We start from the raw sequence: 20,874 nt of genomic DNA, 5'->3' as shown, positions 1-20,874 counted from the left end.
GCATTTTGGGGACAGTGATGTGTGCTGGATGGCCCAGGTGTGCTGGGAACACTGAGGTGTGAGGGGATGGCAGAGGCGTTTGAGGACAATGAGTTGTGTTGGAGACACTGAGGTGTGCAGGGATGGCCCAGGTGTGTTGGGGACAATGACATGTGTAGGGATAGCAGAGGCGTTTGGGAACAATGAGATGTGTTGGGGACACTGAGGTGTGTTGGGGACACTGAGGTGTGCCGAGACCCCACCCAATGGGGTGCAAACCCAGCCCCACAATCAGATCACGGCGTTCCTCCAGGAGCCATCGGGACCAGCCCCCGGCAGGGCCAGGGCACAGAGGCCGAGCTGGCCGGGCAGGGAGGAGCCCTTTGCTCCCCCCGGGACAGGAAAAAGCCCCCGGGTGCCTTCGTCCCCTCCCTGCCCGGGCAGCCACACCCGGTTCCAGTGCCCAGGGGCATTACTGGGAACTGGGGCTGGCCTGGGAGCGGAGCTCTGCAGGGACTCGAGCGGGCTGTGCCCAATCCTGCAGCTGGCACAGCATCCCTGCAGGCTGGCACAGCATCCCTGCAGCTCCTGGGGCTGGTGAGAGCCCCGGGGATGCTGTGACACCGGCCCGGGTGTGCCCAGGTGGGCAAGAGACCCCTGGGATGTGCCAGCTCTGGGGTGGTGGCAGTGCCCTTGTGCCCTGTGCTGGCACTGCTGGGGCACCTCCAGTGCTGGGGAGAGCCCTGGAGGGGCTGGAGCGTGGCCAGGGCAGGAACAGAGCTGGGAAGGGGCTGGAGAATCCCTGAGGGAGCTGGGAAGGGGCTGCAGAATTCCCATGCTTGGGCAGCCCAGAGGAGTGAGAGGGGAAATTCTGCTCCTCCCGTGGCTGAACTGCAGAACAGATTTAATTTGTGTTCATTCACATCCCACACTCCAGCTCAGAGGTTCCCTAATTACACTCCAAGACAGCTCATTTGAGGAGTTCCACGAGTGTCCCTGCACTCCCAACCTTTGGCATGAATATCGTGGAGTTTGTTAATGTAATTAATGCTGAAAGCCAGGAGTGCTCTCATTTCCCTCCTGGCTCCTGGAGCTGAGTCAGGAGCACAGCCCTGCAGCCAGCAGCATCACTTGGGGCTGGCTGGATGGAGCTCCTGGCTCAGCAGCAGGGATGGATGGCACAGGGCTGCCCTCACAGCCCGATGGGTTTACTGCACTGAGAGCAGAGTTAATCAATCTCCCTGCTGCTCTGATTAATGATTCTGGAGAGCTCTCTCCTCATTCCTGGAAGCTTTCCTGAAAAGGAGCGATGAGCTGGTCAGGGAAGCAAATCACTGTCACTAATGAAAAGCTTTGGATAAATCCATTTCAGAGCAGGGCTGGGCCGGGTGTGTGATCCCTCCTGGTGATCAGAGGGGGCCATGGGCACCACGGGAACAGGGCTTGGAGAAGCACCCAGGGCTGCAGGCAGCTGGAATTAACTGCATGGAGTTAATTAATTAACTGCATGGCATTAACTGCATGGGATTAATCAGCTGCAGCCTCTACAACACCCCAGGCCACTTCACTGGGTGCTCAAACACAGAATCCCACAATTGTTTGATTCTGCAGCCCCTTCCCAGCTCCCTCAGGGATTGTGCAGCCCCTTCCCACCTCCCTCAGCCCCTGCTGGGTCTCCAGACCGTGGCACAGCACCAGGTTTGCCCCCAGGTGCCCTCCAGGACTCTCCTCCCTGGGCACACCTGGAGCTCCAGCCCTGCTCCAATCTCCAGGAGGGAGAAGGAAATGCTCCTGTCCCTCTGCTTTGTGCCCAGGGCTCTGCTGGGTGGCTCCAGGGGGACTCAGGGGTCACAGGGATTTCAGGGAGTCACCCCACAGGGACAGAGCCGGGCCTGGCCTTGCTGCCCTGTGCCAAACACAAACAAACAGAATTAGGAGGGAGCGCAGAGTGTCCATGGAAAGCCCTGTCGGGAGGAGCTGGTGCTGGTTTCAGGGCAGTGCTTGAGCCTGTTGTTGTGCAAAGTTCCTTCTCTGAGCTCCCTTGTGCCCCTGCTGTCCCAAGGAAGGCAGGATGTGTCCCTGGGGTGCTGCTGGATGCAGGCAGGGCGCAGGGCACAGACAGGGCTGACGTGACAGCCAGGGATGGCAGATGCAGCTCAGCTCACACTGGTTCCTCCTGCCCTGCTCCAGTTCACAACTAAAAATAAACAGGAGAAGGAGCTGAGTCTGCTTCAAGGAATTCTGGGGCAATAGAGAAATAAAAATAAAAGGTGGTGCTCCTGAGGGGAGACACTTCTGAAGCTTCTTCACATTTTTTAGTGATGGCCCTTTCAACCCCTGCCCAGGGAAAAATCACCAAATCAATGATTCTCTGTGAAAAACAATGATTCTCTGTGAAAAACAACCATTTCCCTCCCTCACAGACAGGGAAAATGCCCAGATATGAGGATTCAGTCAGAGCTGGGGACCCAAAGACCTCAGGTAGCACAAAGGTGACTCCCAGATTGCTGGGTCTGCACACAAAGAACAGAATTTTATTTCCCATTTTTGAGATGCTTTCTGCTCTCAGGTCTGGGAGCAGCGCTCATCCTCAGCCCTGGCTGCTGTGGTTCCCAGAATCTGGGTTAGGCAGTCTCTCTGTGCCAGAGAGAGGCTTCATTTTACCTGGGAAACCCTCTGGAAGGGCTGCCTCGTGTCCCTCCCACGCTCTGGCTCCGTCCCAGCTCCCGATCCAGGGAATCCTGGCCAGGCCCTGCCCTTCCCTGTGCTGCTCTGCATCCCTGAGTGCCAGGGTGGGCTGGGAGCTGTGGGTGGCAGGGTCCTGGGGCATGTCCAGCCAGCTCAGGGCCACGTGGGAGTGTCCCATTCCACTGGGAATGGCCCCTGCAATGGCAGCTTCTCCTGCAGGAATGGCAGCTTCTCCTGCAGGGATGGCAGCTTCTCCTGCAGGAATTGCAGCTCCAGTGCCATGCCTGACTGCCCAGGGTCCTGGGGTCCCCCTCCCCAGCAGGGCAGGAGCCAGCCCAGGGCTCTGCTGCTGAAATCAGGATTGTCTCACTCCTGGATCCTGCCTTGGCCTCTGGGGGGAAGGGACCTGGTTGTGGTGATGATCACAGGGGTCCCAAGATGAGGGAAGAGACGAGGATCTGACGCCATGTTTCAGAGGGCTGATTTATTATTTTATGATATATAGTATATTAAAACTATATTAAAAGAATAGAAGAAAGGATTTAATCAGAAGGCTAGCTAAGAATAAAAAGAGAATGGAATGATAATAAAATCTTGTGACTGTCCCGACAGTCCAATACATCTGGACTGTGACTGGCCATTAATTAGAAACAACCCCATGAGACCAATCACAGATGCACCTGTTGCATTCCACAGCAGCAGATGATCATTGTTTTTCTTTTCCTCTGAGGCTTGTCAGCTTCTCAGTAGAAAAATCGTGGCAAAGAGATTTTTCAGAAAATATCATGGCTACACCTGGCTGGACATCCTCACTCCCTCTGGCCACCTCTGGAGATGCAATCAGGTGAGTGCTCCAGAGGCCTGGGTTATCCAGCCCCGCTGGCTGAGGCTCCAGACACCTCCCATGAGAGCTTTGGGAGGGAGTCCTGGAGTGGTTTGGGTTGGAGGGACCTTCAATCCCACCCAGTGCCACCCCTGCCATGGCAGGGACACCTCCCACTGTCCCAGGTGCTCCAGCCCCAGTGTCCAGCCTGGCCTTGGGCACTGCCAGGGATCCAGGGGCAGCCACAGCAAATCTGGGCTGAACCCAGGAGGGTTTTCTGATGCACTGGGGCAGAGGAACAGTGAGATTTAATTCAATGCTGTGGAGAAATGCTTTACAGGGACTGTGGGGCGAGAATGTCCCACAGGGGATGGGGATTTGGCTGGAAGTGGACTGGATGATGCCCTGGTGCAGAGAAGCAGTGAGATTTAATTCAGTGCTGTGGAGAAGTGTTTTACAGGGACTGTGGGGTGAAAGGGACATGGCTGGAGCTGGACTGGATGATGTCCAACTTCCATCCAGCCCTGACCAGCTGGGATGATGTTGCCCTGCCTCTGCCTTCCCCCACACAGACATTTGGTGCTGTGCACAGCTTTGTCCCCTCAATGACTGACTGGTGCAAATACTCCTTTCCTCTTTTCCCAGTGGAAGAAATAAAGCTGATTTCTCAGGAAATACCCATTTCCTGAATTTCCTGCTTTGTCAAGGCATAATCCCTGTGTCCTCAGGGTCTGAATGTGCTCATGACTATTTACTCTTAGCTCTGAAACAACCCCTTCTGGTACAGAACATTTAAATATTTTCTATTTTAACCTCCACATGGCATTTTATTCTTTTTGTCCCCCTGTTTTTAGACTTCATCTTCAAACACTGATAGTGTAGAAGCTGTAAAGCCCAGGCAGCACTGTGAGCTCGAGTATTTCCAGGGAAGACACGTGCCTGGTGTGCGGGAGATGAAATGAGGTCACATTTTCTGGCACTGCTGTGACCTTCCCATGGTGCAAGGCTTTGAGGCAGTGACATCAGAGGGCAGTCATCATTTCTGCTGGTGACTGCAGCTCTCCCTGCACTCGGGAATGAGATGATGGGTGATGTCTGCTGCTTCTTGTGACAGTTTTCACAGGGGTTCTTGGATGAGGGAAGAGATGAGAATGTTGACTCCATGTTTCAGAAGGCTTGATTTATTGTTTTATGATATATATTACATTAAAACTATTCTAGAAGAATAGAAGAAAGGATTTCATCAGAAGGCTAGCTAAGAATAGAATCAGAAAGAATTATAACAAAGGTTTGTGGCTTGGACAGAGAGTCCGAGCCAGCTGACTGTGATTGGCCATTAATTAGAAACAACCACATGAGACCAATCACAGATGCACCTGTTGCATTCCACAGCAGCAGATAACCATTGTTTACATTTTGTTCCTGAGGCCTCTCAGCTTCTCAGGAGGAAAAATCCTAAGGAAAGGATTTTCCATAAAAGATGTCTGTGACAGCTCCTCTGCGTATGGGCTGGGCTGCTTTCCAAGTGTCAGGCTCCTGCCTGCCAGGTTTCACTTCCCCTTTGTCATGGTTCAGTTCATGGAAAACAGGGAATGCATTCCCATTTCCATGGAATCCCAGGGCCAGGGCAGGCCCTGGGGCCCTGTGGCAGTGAGGAGCTGACTCAGGGAGCTGGATGTGCTGAGTTACCCTGCCCTGGGGCGCCAGGCTGGGGCTGTGACCCCCCAGAACTGTTCAGGGCCTTTGTGCTCAGTGCAGAGCCTCTGTGTGTGCTGTACATGGTCACAGAATGATCACACTCCAATATTGGGGAGTAATGGGCTGGTTTGGGCTGGAATGGACCTTAGAGCCCACCTCATCCTAATCCCTGCATGGCCAGGGACACCTGGACCAGCTGAACAGGAGAATAAACAGATTTTCCAAATCTGTTCAGGTGGATTTTCCTGGGATAGGTGTCTCCATATTTGAAAGCACTCCAAAACATTTTCTAATTTGGCAAAACAACGTTTATTTTCTCCTTTCATTCCTGAAAAACCACAGAACTGTTTTATCAGAAATTTGACAAAAAGTCTCAGGTGAAGAGGAACATTTGTCCCTGAAAATACTTGTCTAAACAATTCCTGTTTGGCAAAAGTTCTGAGCAGGTGGAAGGGAAAAATGTGGGTAAAGGGAAAAGCCAGGATGCCTTAATGAGCAGCTGGAGCAGAAGGAGCCAGCAGCAGGCACAACAAATCAGCCTCACATCCAGGGAACATCACTGGAAATATTTCCCTTCTGTACCAGCAGGACTGGGACTTCTCAGGGCCTGGAGGGGCTCCAGGAGAGCTGCAGAGGGACTGGGGACAAGGCCTGCAGGGACAGGAGCCAGGGAATGGCTCCCACTGGGAAAGGGGAGATTGGGCTGGGATCTTGGCAAGGAATTGCTGGCTGGGAGGGTGGGCAGGGGCTGGGCTGGAATTCCCAGATTTGCTGTGGCTGCCCCTGGATCCCTGGCAGTGCCCAAGGCCAGGTTGGGCGCTGGGAGCTCCCTGGGATAGTGGGAAGTGTCCCTGCCATGGCAGGGTGGCACTGGGTGGGATTTAGGGTCCCTTCCAGCCCCACCCAGCCATCCTGGGGCTCTCTGAAGGGCACATCCCCTGTGTGCTCTGAGCAGCTGCCCTGCCCTGTCCCTTTGGCTCAGCTCCAGTGCAGCAGAAAGGACCCAAATGCAGAAAGGCAGGGACTTCTCCTTGCCAGGCAGTTCAGGGATTCCAGGCCCTTCCAGCCCTGAGCTTTGTTCTGCTACAGAAAACCCCAAATTCAGGTCACAGGGATTTTCCAAGGAGCTCCTCAAACCCCAGCAGGATGGATGACAAACAGCTCAGCCAAGGGAAGGCACAGAAACCTGCTGACAGAGTTGCTGAATGGTCCCACACACCCACAGCACCCAGAGCCGATTGCCACAGGCACATCCTGGGGGATCCCACGGCCAAACATGGCAAAGGCACCTGGGGGGACCCAGCTCCTGCAGCTCCTGCTGTAACTGAGCCCAGCAGTGATGTGGGGCTGGCTCTGTGCTGAGCCAGAGCGTGACTCAGAGCTGGCCCTGCTGGCACTGCCAGGATCTCAGTGGGGCTGGCACATCCTGGGCACCTCGGGGATGGAACCAACAGGGAAAGGGCAATGGGGCAAAGAGGGGCTCAGAAGGGATGGGGGTGACCGTGTTCAGAGGGGTCCCAGGATGAGGGAAGAGATGAGGATCTGACTCCATGTTTCAGAAGGCTGATTTATTATTTTATGATATATATTACATTAAAACTGTACTAGAAGAATAGAAGAAAGGATTTCATCAGAAGGCTGGCTAAGAATAGAAAAGGAAAGAATGATAACAAAGGTTTGGTCTCAGATGGAGAGTCTGAGCCAGCTGACTGTGATTGGCCATTAATTAGAAACAACCACATGAGCCAATCACAGATGCACCTGTTGCATTCCACAGCAGCAGATAATCAATGTTTACATTTTGTTCCTGAGGCCTCTCAGCTTCTCAGGAGGAAAAATCCTAAGGAAAGGATTCTCATAAAAGATGTTTGTGACAGATGGGGGTGGAAAGGGCAGCTCCTCACATCAAGAACTGTCTGGGAGGGGGGAGGGTGTCAGCCCAGGCAGTGCTGGGGACACCAGGGAGCTCTGAGGTCCTGCACAGCTGCAGATCTCAGTTGGATCTCCTGGTACCTCCCAGGGCTCTCATGAAGAGACTCCACAAAAATCTTCCCATGCTTGGGACATTCACAACATTTGGGTTATAAAATTATAGAAAATCCTCAGATGGAATGGACCCACAGGGATCATCCAGTGCCACCTCTGCCCTGCCCAGACCCCAGGACTGCTGGACCTGATCCCTGCAGGGAGCTGTGCTGGCAGGAGGATTCCAAACCCTCCCTCTTGCTGGATCTGGTTCCTGGATCCCAAACCCTCCATCCCTGCTGGATCTGGTTCCTGGATCCCAAACCCTCCCTCTTGCTGGATCTGGTTCCTGGATCCCAAACCCTCCCTCCTGCTGGATGGGATTCCTGGATCCCAAACCCTCCCTCCTGCTGGATCTGGTTCCTGGATCCCAAACCCTCCCTCCTGCTGGATCTGATTCCTGGATCCCAAACCCTCCCTCTTGCTGGACCTGGTTCCTGGATCCCAAACCCTCCCTCCTGCTGGATCTGGTTCCTGGATCCCAAACCCTCTCCAGGTCCCTGCCAGGGGCCCAGGGGCTGCTCTGCCCACAGCAATCTGCATCTCACCACAGGCAGCCCTGGCAGCCTCCGTGCCTGTGGGGTGCAGCAGGGGTGGCAGGGACAGGGGATGTGAATTCCCATTGCCTCACACGCTGCTCTGGGCTCTAATTAATACCTACAAACCACTCCAAACCACACACAGGAGCTGTTATGTAAGCAGGAATTATTATTATTAAAAAAACATTACCAGCCAGTTATTAGTCTGACAGATGGAATTATCAGTGGAATTATATTTTTATCAATCATCTCACATTTCCTTTCCTCTCATCTTTCTTTTCTCACCCTCCAGCTCAAGGTTGGCAGCCCAGCATGAGTGCCAGGAGTGTTCATCACCCCTCAGTGGCACAGGAGAGTAACTGAGCTCTTCCAGAGAGCCTGGGATGGAAAACTCTGGGATCACCTGAGGTGTGGGATGGGCAGGAAGGGCTCAGAACATGATGAGTGAGCCTGGCATGGGCAGGAAGGGCTCAGAACACAATGGCTGAGCCTGGCATGGGCAGGAAGGGCTCAGAACACAATGACTGAGCCTGGCATGGGCAGGAGGGGCTCAGAATGTGATGGCTGAGCCTGGCATGGGCAGGAAGGGCTCAGAACACAATGGCTGAGCCTGGCATGGGCAGGAAGGGCTCAGAACACAATGACTGAGGCCTGGAGATCACTGCCCCCTGCCCTGTTGGCTCTGGGCTCTGCAGAGCTCCAGGGGAGCTCAGTTCCTGCTGAGGAAAGGGAGCATTCCCCATTCCTCAGCAGGAATTCCATCATTACAGCTGCTGTGCTGGAGGAGGATGAGGATGGTTTCCTCTTCTCTCTTCTGGAGAGGCTGGAGGGTCACTGGAGCTGCTGAGGGGTGCTGGTGGGTGCTGCCCTGGGGGCAGGAGCAGCACAGCTCAGGCCCCTTGCTCGGGGCTCTGCAGAGCCCAGAGCCAACAGGGCAGGGGGTGAACTGCCAGGGGCAGGGATATGGGATATGGGATATGGGATATGGGGCAGGAATTGTTCCCTGGCAGGGAGTGAGGCCCTGGCACAGGTGCCCAGAGCAGCTGGGGCTGCCCTGGATCCTGGCAGTGCCCAAGGCCAGGCTGGACCCTGGGGTTAGAGCCCCTGGGACAGTGGGAGGTGTCCCTGCCATGGCAGGGGTGGCACTGGAGGGGATTTAAGGTCCCTCCCAGCCCAGGCCATTCCCTGATGCAATGATCAGGAAGAGCTCCCAGTGGCTCCCACAGTGGAATTGCAGAGGCAGCTGCTCCCTAAAGGTTGCTTTGGTGGTGAAGCCAAACTCCCCAGGACTTGGGAACAGCCACAGCCCCTGGAGAGGTGACTGTCCCCATCCCAGAACTGCTCCTTGTCCCAGGCTTTGCTGGATAACTGGATAACAAACCCTCCTCCTCCCCTGAGAGTGCTCAGCACTCTGCTGCTGGCTGGGATTTTACAGCCACAGGACATAAATATTGATTTTATTATTGGATTTCTCTGGAGTTAATCTGTATCCAAAATGTAAAACATTTCTGGGATACATGTCCCATAAATATGGAATTCTGGAATGGTTTGGGTGGGAAGGGTCCTCAGAGCCCACCCAGTGCCACCCCTGCCATGGCAGGGACACCTCCCACTGTCCCAGGGGGCTCCAGCCCCAGTGTCCAGCCTGGCCTTGGGCACTGCCAGGGATCCAGGGGCAGCCACAGCAAATCTGGGCACCTGTGCCAGGATCTCACAGGAAGAATTTCTTCCCAAGATCCCATCCAAACCTTCCCTCTTTCATTTTCAAGTCATTACCCCTTCAATAGGCAAAAAAATAAGTAGTCCATGTAGGAAACATCTCCCAGTTCTGACTTCTGTGGCAGGAAATGCCATTTCCTTCCTTCCTGCCCTGGCAATGACCAAATGGGACAAGTGGAGCCTCTGAATCCCTTCTGGAACTCTGCTGCTCTCACAGCATTGCCCCTGCCCAGGCACCCCAGCTGTGAAACCCTTCTCACATTTGTTATTGGCTCCACGTTTGCTTTAATTGCTCTGTTAATTCATGATGCAGTCACAGACTGAAATAGATAACCTGCTTGGCAGCCTGGGCTCCTAAAATAATCAACTTCATTAATATGATTAGGAGCAAAATCTTTCACTGCTTCAGGTACTCAGGACTAAATTGAAGAATGAGCATTGAATAGTTCCTCAGGCAGGTCTCATTTTTACAAAGTATAAAAACTCAGTTAATTTTAAAGGTTCCTGTCCCAAAATAGCCCTGTACTGTACTTTAATAGTAAAGCAATAAAAAACCTTTCCATGAAGAGAGAAAGAAAGAAACACAATGTAAAATATTACAAGTTCCCAGACACCTAGGGCATGACTAATACTGGGATGAGGATTTTCTGACTGGTCAGAAAGCAAGGAATAATGAGAGGATGCTCATGCAATTAACACAGGATGGTGGTTTGTGATTTGTGGATTTTCGTTACCAGGCTAAATTTAAACCCTTAATTTACCTAAATTAAAATTGCTCAGTCTGGTTACAGCCTTTTCTCAGCCAAGTCTGAAAATGAGCTCCAGTTGCACGTTATTGCTCTTACTTTGGAGGTTTATAATTATAACTTCAGCAATTTCAGCATGATCAGATGGTTAAAGCTGAGGCAGTCACTCGTTACCCTGGGGAGGATTTGGGGAGCTCAGGTCCTGGACAAATTCAGGGCTCCTCTTTTGTTAGTGGTGAGGGTTCAATGAAAGGAACTCTTATTTCTGTAGCAATGCTATAAAATAAAGGTTCATTTCCTTTATTTCCTCAATGAAAGGAACTCTCATTTCTGTAGCAATGCTATAAAATAAAGGTTTATTTCTTGGATTTCCTCATGAAGGTGCCAGTTAGCTCCTGGCCAGGCCAGGCTGCAGCTCTGGCTGTTCAGAGCCAGAACCAAAAGCAGAGTTTGTGTCTCAGAGAGGTCTGAGAGCAGAGCAAAAAGCAGTTTGTGTCTGAGACAGGTCCAGGAGCAGAACCAAATGCAGAGTTTGTGTATCAGAGAGGTCCAGGAGCAGAGCAAAAAGTGCAGTTTGTGTCTGAGGAGCAGGAGCAGAACCAAAAGCACAGTTTGTGTATCAGAGAGGTCCAGGAGCAGAGTAAGAAGCACAGTTTGTGTCTGAGGTCCAGGAGCAGAACCAAAAGCACAGTTTGTGTCTGAGGCAGGTCCGAGAGCAGAGCAGATGGGGCTGGACAGATGGAGCAGGAGGGGCCAGCGAGGGCAGCAGCTCTGCTCTGCAGGGCTCCTGCAGGAACGGCAGCACTGCAGGGACAGGGGAGGGCAGGAGGGGCTGGAGCAGCTCCGAGGGAATGGGGGGAGCAGAGCTGAGCTGGGGCTGCTGGGGAATCGGGGAGGAGCTGGTGGAAGGGACCCCAGGGACCCTTCCAGCCCTCTGCCAGCCTGCCACCACCCCAGGCTGCCCCAGCCCCATGCCCAGCCTGGCCAGGGATCCAGGGGCAGCCACAGCAAATCTGGGAATTCCAGCCCAGCCCCTGCCCACCCTCCCAGCCAGGAATTCCTTGCCAAGATCCCAGCCCAATCTCCCCTTTCCCAGTGGGAGCCATTCCCTGGCTCCTGTCCCTCTGTCCCTTGTCCCCAGTCCCTCTGCAGCTCTCCTGGAGCCCCTGCAGGCCCTGCCAGGGGCTCTGAGCTCTGCCTGGAGCCTTCCCTTCTCCAGGGGAACATTCCCAGCCCTGCCAGCCTGGCTCCAGAGCAGAGGGGCTCCAGCCCTGCAGCAGCTCCGGGGCCTCCTCTGGGCTCTCTGCAGCAGCTCCACGTCCTCCTGCTGTTGGCCCCAGGGCTGGGGCAGCTCTGCAGGTGGGCTCTCACCTGAGGGAGGGCACAGGGACACAATTCCCACCTTGCCTTTGCCATCATTTCAGGGCTGAGCAGGGGCTCTCGGTCCCAGCACACACAGCCAGGGCAGGTCCAGTTCTCTTCCAGCTCATGGAGGGGAGAGGAAAGCCCACACTGAAGCCACTAAGGAGGCACTTGAGAAAAAGGAAGATTCCAGAGAAGGACAAGACTTCAAGGGCAGTGTAAGCTCTGGAACTGACCCAGGGAAAGTGAGGATGAAGCACTGGTTTTAAGATTTAACTTTTTAACCTTTTATCCATTTAACTTTATTTAAGGACTCTGGAATGAGCATCCCTTGTCTCTTGGAAGGGAAGGGCACTGGAAGAATCCTGGGCAGGCTTGGCATGTCCATCCTTGGAGGTATTCAGGCCTTCATGGACACAGTCCTGGGCAGCCTGGTGCAGGTGGGTTCTGCCAGGGCCTGGCACCCCTCAGTGTGGGTAGCAATGGTTCTGTGTGCTCAGGCACCTGCAGGGGATGGGGCAGGAATGGGGGTGTCAGGTGGGGTCAGGGTGGATGGGTTTGGCTGTGAGGGAACCCAAGTGTGACTGTGAGCAGAAATTCTCAGTTGTGGATGGGCTGTGGGCAGGGCAGGGGTGAAGGGAGAGCCAAGGAGACACTGTGAGGTACCTGAGGGAAGGGTGGAGCATCAGGAAACTGCATCAGGAGGAGAAGAGGGGAGGCAGGGGAGCTCCAGAGGCAGGGAAGGGTCACCACACACATCGTCCATAAATCCTTGGGAGTTGTAGGTGAGATCCTGTCCTTGGCAAGAAGCAGAGCAAAGAAAGGGACCCTGAGGAGTGAGCAGTGCCACAGCCAGGTAGCAGAGCTTGGAACTGAGTGGATCCCTCAACAGAATGCATGGATGATGGATGAAGTCACCCTTCCCCTTCATTGAGCTCCATCTGCCCAAAGATAGACTTGCCTTGCACAGACACCTCCATTCCAGCAAGTCACGTTGGGCTCCCTTTGAAGTCAACAGAGAAGAACAGCAAATTTGAGGACATGCTTCATCTCCTCCCAAAATAGAGACTAAAACAGATTAGCTGACTCATGCCCTAAAAGACTCTGATTTTCCCCCACAGATTACAGAGAGAGCTCACACAGCTGGGTTCAGATTAGTCTGTGCTGGGGGAGCTGAACTTTCCATAACTCCGTGCTCCAGTCCAGCCATGGTCCCTGCCATGGGACATGGAGCAGAATTCCAGGGCTGGGCTGGGCTGGGACCCTGGAGAAGGGACCAAAGAGGGGACATGGCTGAGCACAGAGCCACGCTGGCCATGGGGCCCTTATGGGCAGGGAGCAGCCCCAGAGCTCAGGGGGCACAGCCCAAGGTGTGCTCAGCACCTCTGTCCCCTGAGTGCCACCAGGGCAGGGCACACGTGGGACAGGCAGCCTGCCAGGCTGGGAGTGAAGAACACGCTGGAAACTGAACACTTGGCAGTATTTCAGGCATTGAACAATAAATGAGATAGAAAAGAGATAGAAAAGAGCTATAAAACAGATATAAAAGAGATATAAAATAGGTATAGTAGAGCTATAAAAGAGATAGAAAACAGGTTGCCATGGGTTGGCCATGCCCAGCCCAGAGCCCTGAGGCTGCTGCAGGCTGGATCAGGGAGGTCAGAGTGAGGACCTGGGCACTCCTGGCACATCTGGGCTGGAGTACCTAACATGCTCCAGTACAGTTAAAGAATAATGGAATAGTTTGGGTTGGAAGATACTTCAAACACCATCCAGGGCCACCCCTGCCATGGCAGGGACACCTCCCAGGTGCTCCAAGCTCCATCCAGCCTGGCCTTGGACACTGCCAGGATCCAGGGGCAGCCCCAGCTCCTCTGGGCATCTGTGCCAGGGCCTGCCCACCTTGCCAGGGGCTGTGGCTGTGTCTGGGGCAGCTGGGGCAGCACAGAGAGCAGGGGCTGATGGAGCCTGGACACTTCCCCTGCTGGAGCAGCAGCAGCAGCTGATGGGGTGGCACAGACAGAAAATGTTCTGCAGGAGCTGCACTGCACCTGAGGGTGAGTGCAAATCTCCAGTTCCCAGCACTGCCATTTTTCATCTCCATGAAATTCAGTTATTTTCTTGTTTAAACTTAGCACAGAACTCAGGGAACGCAGCGTTTCAGCTTGACAAGTGGTTTATTCAGGAGCTGATTTACCAATTCAAAGGCTACTCCCTACAGACTCCTACCAGGAACGTTCACTCGTAAACCTCTGATTTAATTAAAGACTTAGCCCTTCAAACATTAGCGCAGCTGGAAAATCCATAATTAGCTGTACATTTTTTGAGGGAACTTTCCCCTGATTTGCCTGGAAACCTGGGGAAGGGCTCCATATATCCATCATAATTCCCACCACTTCCAGCTCAGGCATTAGAGACGCTGTGTGGGCAGATTTAATGGGTTCCTTCTCACTTCCTGGGGAGGAGAGGGGTTGCATAAGATGTGAGTCAAGACACCCGTCCTGAAGCTGTGCCCGTGGCACTGGCAGGGCTGGGTGTCAGGCCAGGACGTTTCAGAGCAGCTCCCAGCCCATGCTGGGTCACTGGAGGAGCTCCAGTGCTCCCCTTTAGTCTGGAATTGGGGCTCAGCAGTACCCAGGAGGGCTCTGGAGCTCCTTCTCTCATCCCAGCTGACACTTCCACAGCCCAGACTGCACCTGGAGCCTGCTGGCCCTCAGGGTGAAGCTTCATTTGGGTCATGTCCTCCTGCTCCCTCTCTTAGGGTCCCTGCTTATCCCCAGTCCCCTCAGGGTGAAGCTTCACTGGGGATGTGCCCTCCTGCTCCCTCTCTTGGGCTCTGCTTATCCCCAACCTCTCAGGGTGAAGCTTCATTTGGGATGTGCCCTCCTGCTCCCTCCCTTAGGGTCCCTGTTTATTCCCAGTCCCCTCAGGGTGAAGCTTCATTTGGGACCCTCCTGTTCCTTCTCTTGGGCTCTGCTTATCCCCACTCCCCTCAGAGTGAAGCTTCACTGGGGATGTGCCCTCCTGCTCCCTCTCTGAGGCTCTGCTCATCCCCAGCCCCTCCTGGAGGGTGTTTTCCCCCCAGGTCCAGCCCTTGCCAATGCAGGGCTTTCATCACTGCACAAGGAATAAAATTTTAAACAACTCAGCACCATTCACAGGGAGGAATCCCAGGCTTTCTGTAGATCCAGGTTCCCAAGAGCTGGGTGTAGTTACCCTCATTTTAGGCATCTTACCAGAGTACCTAAGGCACGTTGGGGATTTTCCTGGGCACTTCTGGGCTCACTGGAAGGAGCTGTGTCCCCTCACAGGCTGCACCTTCCTGTGTCACTTTCCCCATGGCACAGGGACACAGGCACAGGTGCCCAGAGCAGCTGAGGCTGCCCCTGGATCCCTGGCAGTGCCCAAGGCCAGGCTGGACATTGGGGCTGGAGTACCTGGGACAGTGGGAGGTGTCCCTGCCATGGCAGAGATGGCACAGGGTGGTTTTTAAGGTGTTTTCCACCCCAACCCTTTCCATGATCATATCCCCTGCCATGGACACAGCTGCCATTGCCCCTTCAATACCCCAGTATGAGCCCTGCTGGAGGGCTGCTGAGCCCAGGTCCCTCACATCAGTCTATCCCATTCATCTGTTTTCCTGGTTTAATCCTGATTTGCTCTTTTCAGCTCAGAAACCTCGGCTAAGCCCAGATCCCGTTTATCCCTAAATCTGATTGAGCTGAAATCAGCCAATAAAGCCTGCAGCCTCTGGATTGCAGTGATCAGGGCACTTTGCTGCTGCTGCTGCAGGCAGCCAGGAGCAGGATCAGCTCCCAGCTTGGCTGGAATGCTCTCCCAGCCCCGGGTGCCCTGTGCTGCTGTGTCCCACTGCTCCTTGCATGGAGCACAGCTCCCCATTCTGGTGTCCCACTGATCCCAGCATGGAGCACAGCCCCCCATTCCTGTGTCCCCCATTCCTGTGTCCCACTGCTCCCAGTACAGAGCACAGCCCCCCATTCCTGTGTCTCTCCATTCCCAGCACAGCTCCCCATTCCTGTGTCCCCCCATTCCTGTGTCCCCCCATTCCTGTGTCCCACTGCTCCCAGTACAGAGCACAGCCCCCCATTCCTGTGTCCCTCCTTTCCCAGCACAGCCCCCCATTCCTGTGTCCCCCATTCCTGTGTCCCACTGCTCCCAGCACAGAGCACAGCTCCCCATTCCTGTGTCCCTCCATTCCTGTGTCCCACCATTCTCAGCAGCCCCCCATTCATGTGTCCCAGCACAGAGCACAGCTCCCCATTCATGCTTCCATTCCCTTTCTCGCCTTTTTTCTCCTGAGCCTGCGCTGTGCTCAGGAGCTCAGCCTGTCACCAGCCTCCTCTCCTAATTCCTAATTCCTGCTTTCATGTCCTGCAGCCCCATCTGAGCTGCTTCCCTGGCACAGATCACAGCCAGCCCAGCTCCTCCCGCTGCTGGGAACCCCCGTGCCCCTCGCTGACGGAATCCCCTGCCCATCACTCTGCTGTGCCAGCTGGCTCCTGCTGCCCACCCTCTGACACACCTGATCCTCCCTCCTTGCCTCCTCCTCTCCATTTTTAACGGGAGCTGGATGTAGAGATTCCCTGGATCTCTGCCATGGAACCACGTCCATTTCTGCAATCACAAAGCAGGGGAAAGGCTCACTCAGGTGTCAGTGTTCCCAAGGTACCAGATACTGAAATGCACAGGCACTAAAGCAGCTGAGATTTGTTTTCCAGAGCAGCTGAAGAATCCTGTTGATCAGATCCCAGTAACGATGAGCTTCCAACTACCTTGGAGCACAGAAATCCTCACGTTGAAAACTTGGCAATTAACGTGTCACTGGCACCAGCCAGGGCCTGATGTTCAAACATTCCTCTTCTCCAAGGTATCTGAAGTCACGATTGTATTTTATATTCTCCCCTGCAATTAGCACATTAATCAATCCCTGTATTTTAATATATTACATGTCACCTTTTAAACCCCTGAGGCTGACAGAGTTTCGGGGGAAGGCAGGTTCTTCTCTCTCCAAGAATCTCCCCCAGCGATGGCCTTTCTAAAAATTCCTCTGCCATTTTCATGTCAAGTGACATTTCACTGGAAAGGATCTGAGCAGATTTCCATCTGAGCCTGAGTAAGTCTCTGGATATTGTTAGTCAATTAATAAAAATGTGAACAGCTTCCTGTGTGATGTGCGAGCGATAAACACTCAGCCAAGCCTCCCTCCTCCCCTCCCTCCCTGCCTGTGAATCGCTCTGCTAAAAATAAAGGCAGTGACAGAATTTGGGGCTGCTGTGACGAGAGGAGCCCTTCAGAGCTGGCAGGTCCCTCCCAGGTGCCTCTCGGAGCTGTTCTCAGCACCACACCGCGCTCAGCGAGGGAGAGCCGGCCCTGGAGCCGAGCCTGCTCCTCCTCGGGCTGCCAGGGAAATAAAGCAGGAATTGCTGCTCTTCCAGCGGGGTTTGCTGTGTGCCTGCTGCCTCTGCTCCCCCCAGGCAGGCACCCCACGGCTGCTGCTCCCTGCTCCCAGGGGTCTGGGGATGTGTACAAATAAGCGCTGGGACGGGCTGAGCCCAACACATTCAATTGCATTTGCAACCGGAGATGGCTCTGAATATCAAGCTGCATTTTCTTGTCAGCATCTTAATTATTTTAAGGAATGTTTGCCTTGCTGTATTGGAGCATTCCCATTTATCTGGTGCTGAAAAACAACCCCCCAGTCACTGCAGAGCCCGTGCAGACGCTGCCTTTTGGGAGATGTTCTGCTGGATACCAGGCAGAGAGCTGCTCTGAGCAGAATAAAGAACTCAGGAGAAGGAAATGCTCTGGAAGCACCTTTATTTTCCAGTTCCCTGCTCGGGGAGGGTGCAGTTATTTATTGGCTGGGCACAGAGCTGCTCAGTGTGCACAGCTGGGCCCACTGCTGATACTCAGCAGGAGAGTTTAACTGCTGGGATGGGGACAGAGGGACTGGGGGGCTGCCACTGGAACCTGCATGGCCCGGGACTCCTGGCCCTGCTCTGCAGCTCCAGGGCAGCCAAAATAACTCAGAATCCTGCTTTTAACAGGAAATTCCTCCTGTGCCTTTGCTGGCCCCAGCTGAAACACGGAGCGTTAACCAGTGCCTCAGGGAGAGCTTATCACAGAGTCTGGGAGTCATGGCATGGGCTGGGATGGAAAACCAGCCAGGCCCAACCCCCGTGTCATGGGCAGGGATGGAAGGGATGGAAAACCAGCCAGCCCCAACCCCCGTGTCATGGACAGGGACACCTCCCGCTGGATCAGGGTGTGGCTGTGTCAGGGGAAGGCAGAGCTCCTCCCTCCCTCAGGGCACCTGGAGGCAAACCAGGGAGGATGGCAGGGAATGGGAAGTGATAAAGGATGGCAGGGAATGGGAAGCCATGGAGGATTTCAGGGATCAGAAAGCCGTGGAGGATGTCAAGGATCAGGAAGAATGGAGGATTTCATGGATCAGGAAGCCATGCAGGACTGACACGCAGATGTAAAGGTGTCCATGGGGAGGTCCATCTCATGTTCTCCACCTGCCCAGACTTTGAGTCTGTCCTTTAAACCCAGCTGGGGACTGGTTCCTGACAGACCAACAGAGACCCCCACTGCCGCTGGAGAGCTTGGGAGAGAGTTGAATGAAATTCCCACGTAGGACAATCCCACTCATTTCCTGCTCACACAGGAGTGTCTCAGAATGCCTGATTTCAGTGGGATTTCAGTGTCCATCCACCACCGAGGGGCTCCGGGAGAGCTGCAGAAGGACGGGGACAAGGGACAGGACACAGGGAATGGCTTCCACTGGCAGAGGGCAGAGCCAGGACAAGGGCACAAACACCAGGAAGGTTTTATTCACAGGAGGGTGACTGGATACTGGTAGCGCTGCCCGGGGAGGCTCGGAGTGCCCATCCCGGGAAGCGACCAGGGAAGGGCTGGAGGTGGCACTCAGAGCTCTGGGCTGGTGACAAGGGGACATCGGGCACAGCTGGGACTGGATGGTCTGGGATGGCTTTTGCAGCCCCAGCCATGCTGTGACCCTGCTGGACCGGACATTACGGGGGAGCTTTCCTGGCACACGTTACCGGCGGCGGCTGCCTCCGGATCCCGGGCAGTGACCCGGCCGGGCTGGGCGGAGCTCTCCAGGCAGCGGAAAGTGCCGCAGGCAGCTCCGTCCTGTCCGGTCCGGCCCCGCTGTCCCTCACGGTCCCTGCCGGCCCCGCCTCCGCCTCCATCCGGGCATTTCCGCTGCCCGCCAAAACCCCCGCGCGCGCGCGCTCCCTCAGCCCCGCCCCGCCGCTCCCCGCCCGCCAATCACCGCGCGGGAGGCGGAGCTCGCTCCCCGGCCCCGCCCCCCGCAATGACCAATGGCGGCGCGGGGAGGGGGCGGTCCCGGCGCGTGCGCGCGCGGGGCGGGCGCGAGTCCCTGACGACCGGGCGGGACACGGGGACAGCCGGACACACGGACACGGGGGAGGGACACACGGACACGGCCCGGCGCCATGGAGCACGGCCAGCAGCAGCAGGAGAAAGAAGAGGAGCAGGCTCAGGTGAGCACGGGGTCGGGCGGGCGGGAGCAGCCGCTCACCGACCGGAGCGGTTGTGTGTGTGTCTGTGTGTCCGTGTCTGTGTGTCCGTGCGTGTATGGGTGTCCCTGTGTGTGTCCGTGTGTGTCCCTCTGTGTGTGTATATGTATGTGCGTGCCCGTGTGTCCCGGTGTGTGCCCGTGTGTCCGTCCCTGTGTGTCCGTGTGTCCCCGCGTCCGTGTGTCCCCGTGTCCGTGCGCCACGCGGCGTCCTTATCTTGCTGGGGCTGGGGCAGCCGGCCGGTGTCACCCCCTGCCCTGTGAAATGGCTCTTAAGGGGTCACTTCCCCCAGAAAGGGGGACCCGGCTGGCCCGAGCCCCTTCCCGGCTCCCAGCAGGGCCCGAGCCCGGCCTTGTCCCTCCGGTGGCCCCCGTCCCTCTCGGCCCCTCGGTGTCCCTCGGTGTCCCCGGTGTCCCTCGGTGCCCGGCTCTCTCCCGGGATAAGGGTCCCCTGCTCCGGACCGCCCCTGCTGTCCCGGCAGCAGGCTGTGCGCTCTGTCATTGTGTTAATTACAGGCTGATAATGATGCATTGTTCCCTTGGGGCTGGTTCTGCCCCGGGGACGGGTGAGTGCAGCTGCTGAGCCGTGACCTGCAGGGCACGCAGGGACAGGGCGGCACTCAGCAATCACAGCGTGGTTTGCGTTTGGAGGGACCTTCAAACCCAGCCAGTGCCACCCTGCCATGGCAGGGACACCTCCCCCTGCCCCAGGCTGCTCCAAGTCCCCTCTGACCCGGCCTGGGGCACTGCCAGGGGTGCAGGGGCAGCCACAGCTGTGCCAGGGCCTCCCCTTCTGATGGGGAAGGATTTATTCCCAACATCTCATCTAAATCTCCCGGCTTTTAATTTAAAGCATTCCCCCTTGTCCTTCCAGTATCTGCCAGTGTAAAAAGTTGTTCCTCTTTTTTAAAAGCCACCTTTAAGTTCAGAGAGGTGCTGGAGGTCTCGCTGGAGCCTCCTTTTCTCCGTGGAGGGCTCACACAGCTCTGTGCCCTCGGCTGTGCTCAGACCCCTGGATGTGGTGTCCCACCAGAGCTCACATGCTCTGTGCCCTCAGCTGTGCTCAGACCCCTGGATGTGGTGTCCCACCAGAGCTCACATGCTCTGTGCCCTCAGCTGTGCTCAGACCCCTGGATGTGGTGTCCCACCAGAGCTCACATGCTCTGTGCCCTCAGCTGTGCTCAGGCCCCTGACAGTGCTGTCCCACCAGAGCTCACACGCTCTGTGCCCTCAGCTGTGCTCAGACCCCTGCTGCAGGCTGGGAGGAGATCCCTTGCAATGCTGTCCCACCAGAGCTCACACGCTCTGTGCCCTCAGCTGTGCTCAGACCCCTGCTGCAGGCTGGGAGGAGATCCCTTGCAATGCTGTCCCACCAGAGCTCACATGCTCTGTGCCCTCAGCTGTGCTCAGACCCCTGCTGCAGGCTGGGAGGAGATCCCTGGCAGTGCTGTCCCATCAGGGCCATGCAGGAACCAGTGTCCTGCTGAGCTGGCACCCTGTGAGAGCGTGGGGCAGGTCCTTGTGTGGTTCTGGCACTTGGTGGTGACTGCCCTCTGTTCTCAGAGGGAAAATCCCGAGGTGTGACAGCTCCAGAGCCAGGAAGGGGCTCAGAGAGAGGTGCAGCAGCCACGTGGAAACCTGAGGCAGATGCCTTGGCAACTTCTAGAAACATTCCCTGGAGGAAGGACAGGCTGGTGCAGGTTCAGT

General features: G+C 55.5%; 1 protein-coding gene across 1 annotated transcript in view; it reads left to right on the top strand.

The window, feature by feature from the left end:
• Window positions 1-18,995: 18,995 nt before the first annotated feature.
• ALMS1 (ALMS1 centrosome and basal body associated protein) overlaps window positions 18,996-20,874 on the top strand; it is a 56,873-nt gene continuing 54,994 nt past the window's right edge. Inside the window, exon 1 of the mRNA XM_063157766.1 lies at window positions 18,996-19,132. Coding sequence (XP_063013836.1) covers window positions 19,085-19,132 — 48 coding nt within the window. The 5' untranslated portion in view covers window positions 18,996-19,084. The remainder of the gene's footprint in view (window positions 19,133-20,874) is intronic.

The sequence above is a fragment of the Melospiza melodia genome, chromosome 5, assembly GCF_035770615.1.
Source record: "Melospiza melodia melodia isolate bMelMel2 chromosome 5, bMelMel2.pri, whole genome shotgun sequence".
Classification (NCBI taxonomy): domain Eukaryota; kingdom Metazoa; phylum Chordata; class Aves; order Passeriformes; family Passerellidae; genus Melospiza; species Melospiza melodia.
This window is presented reverse-complemented; position numbering and strand designations above follow the sequence as displayed.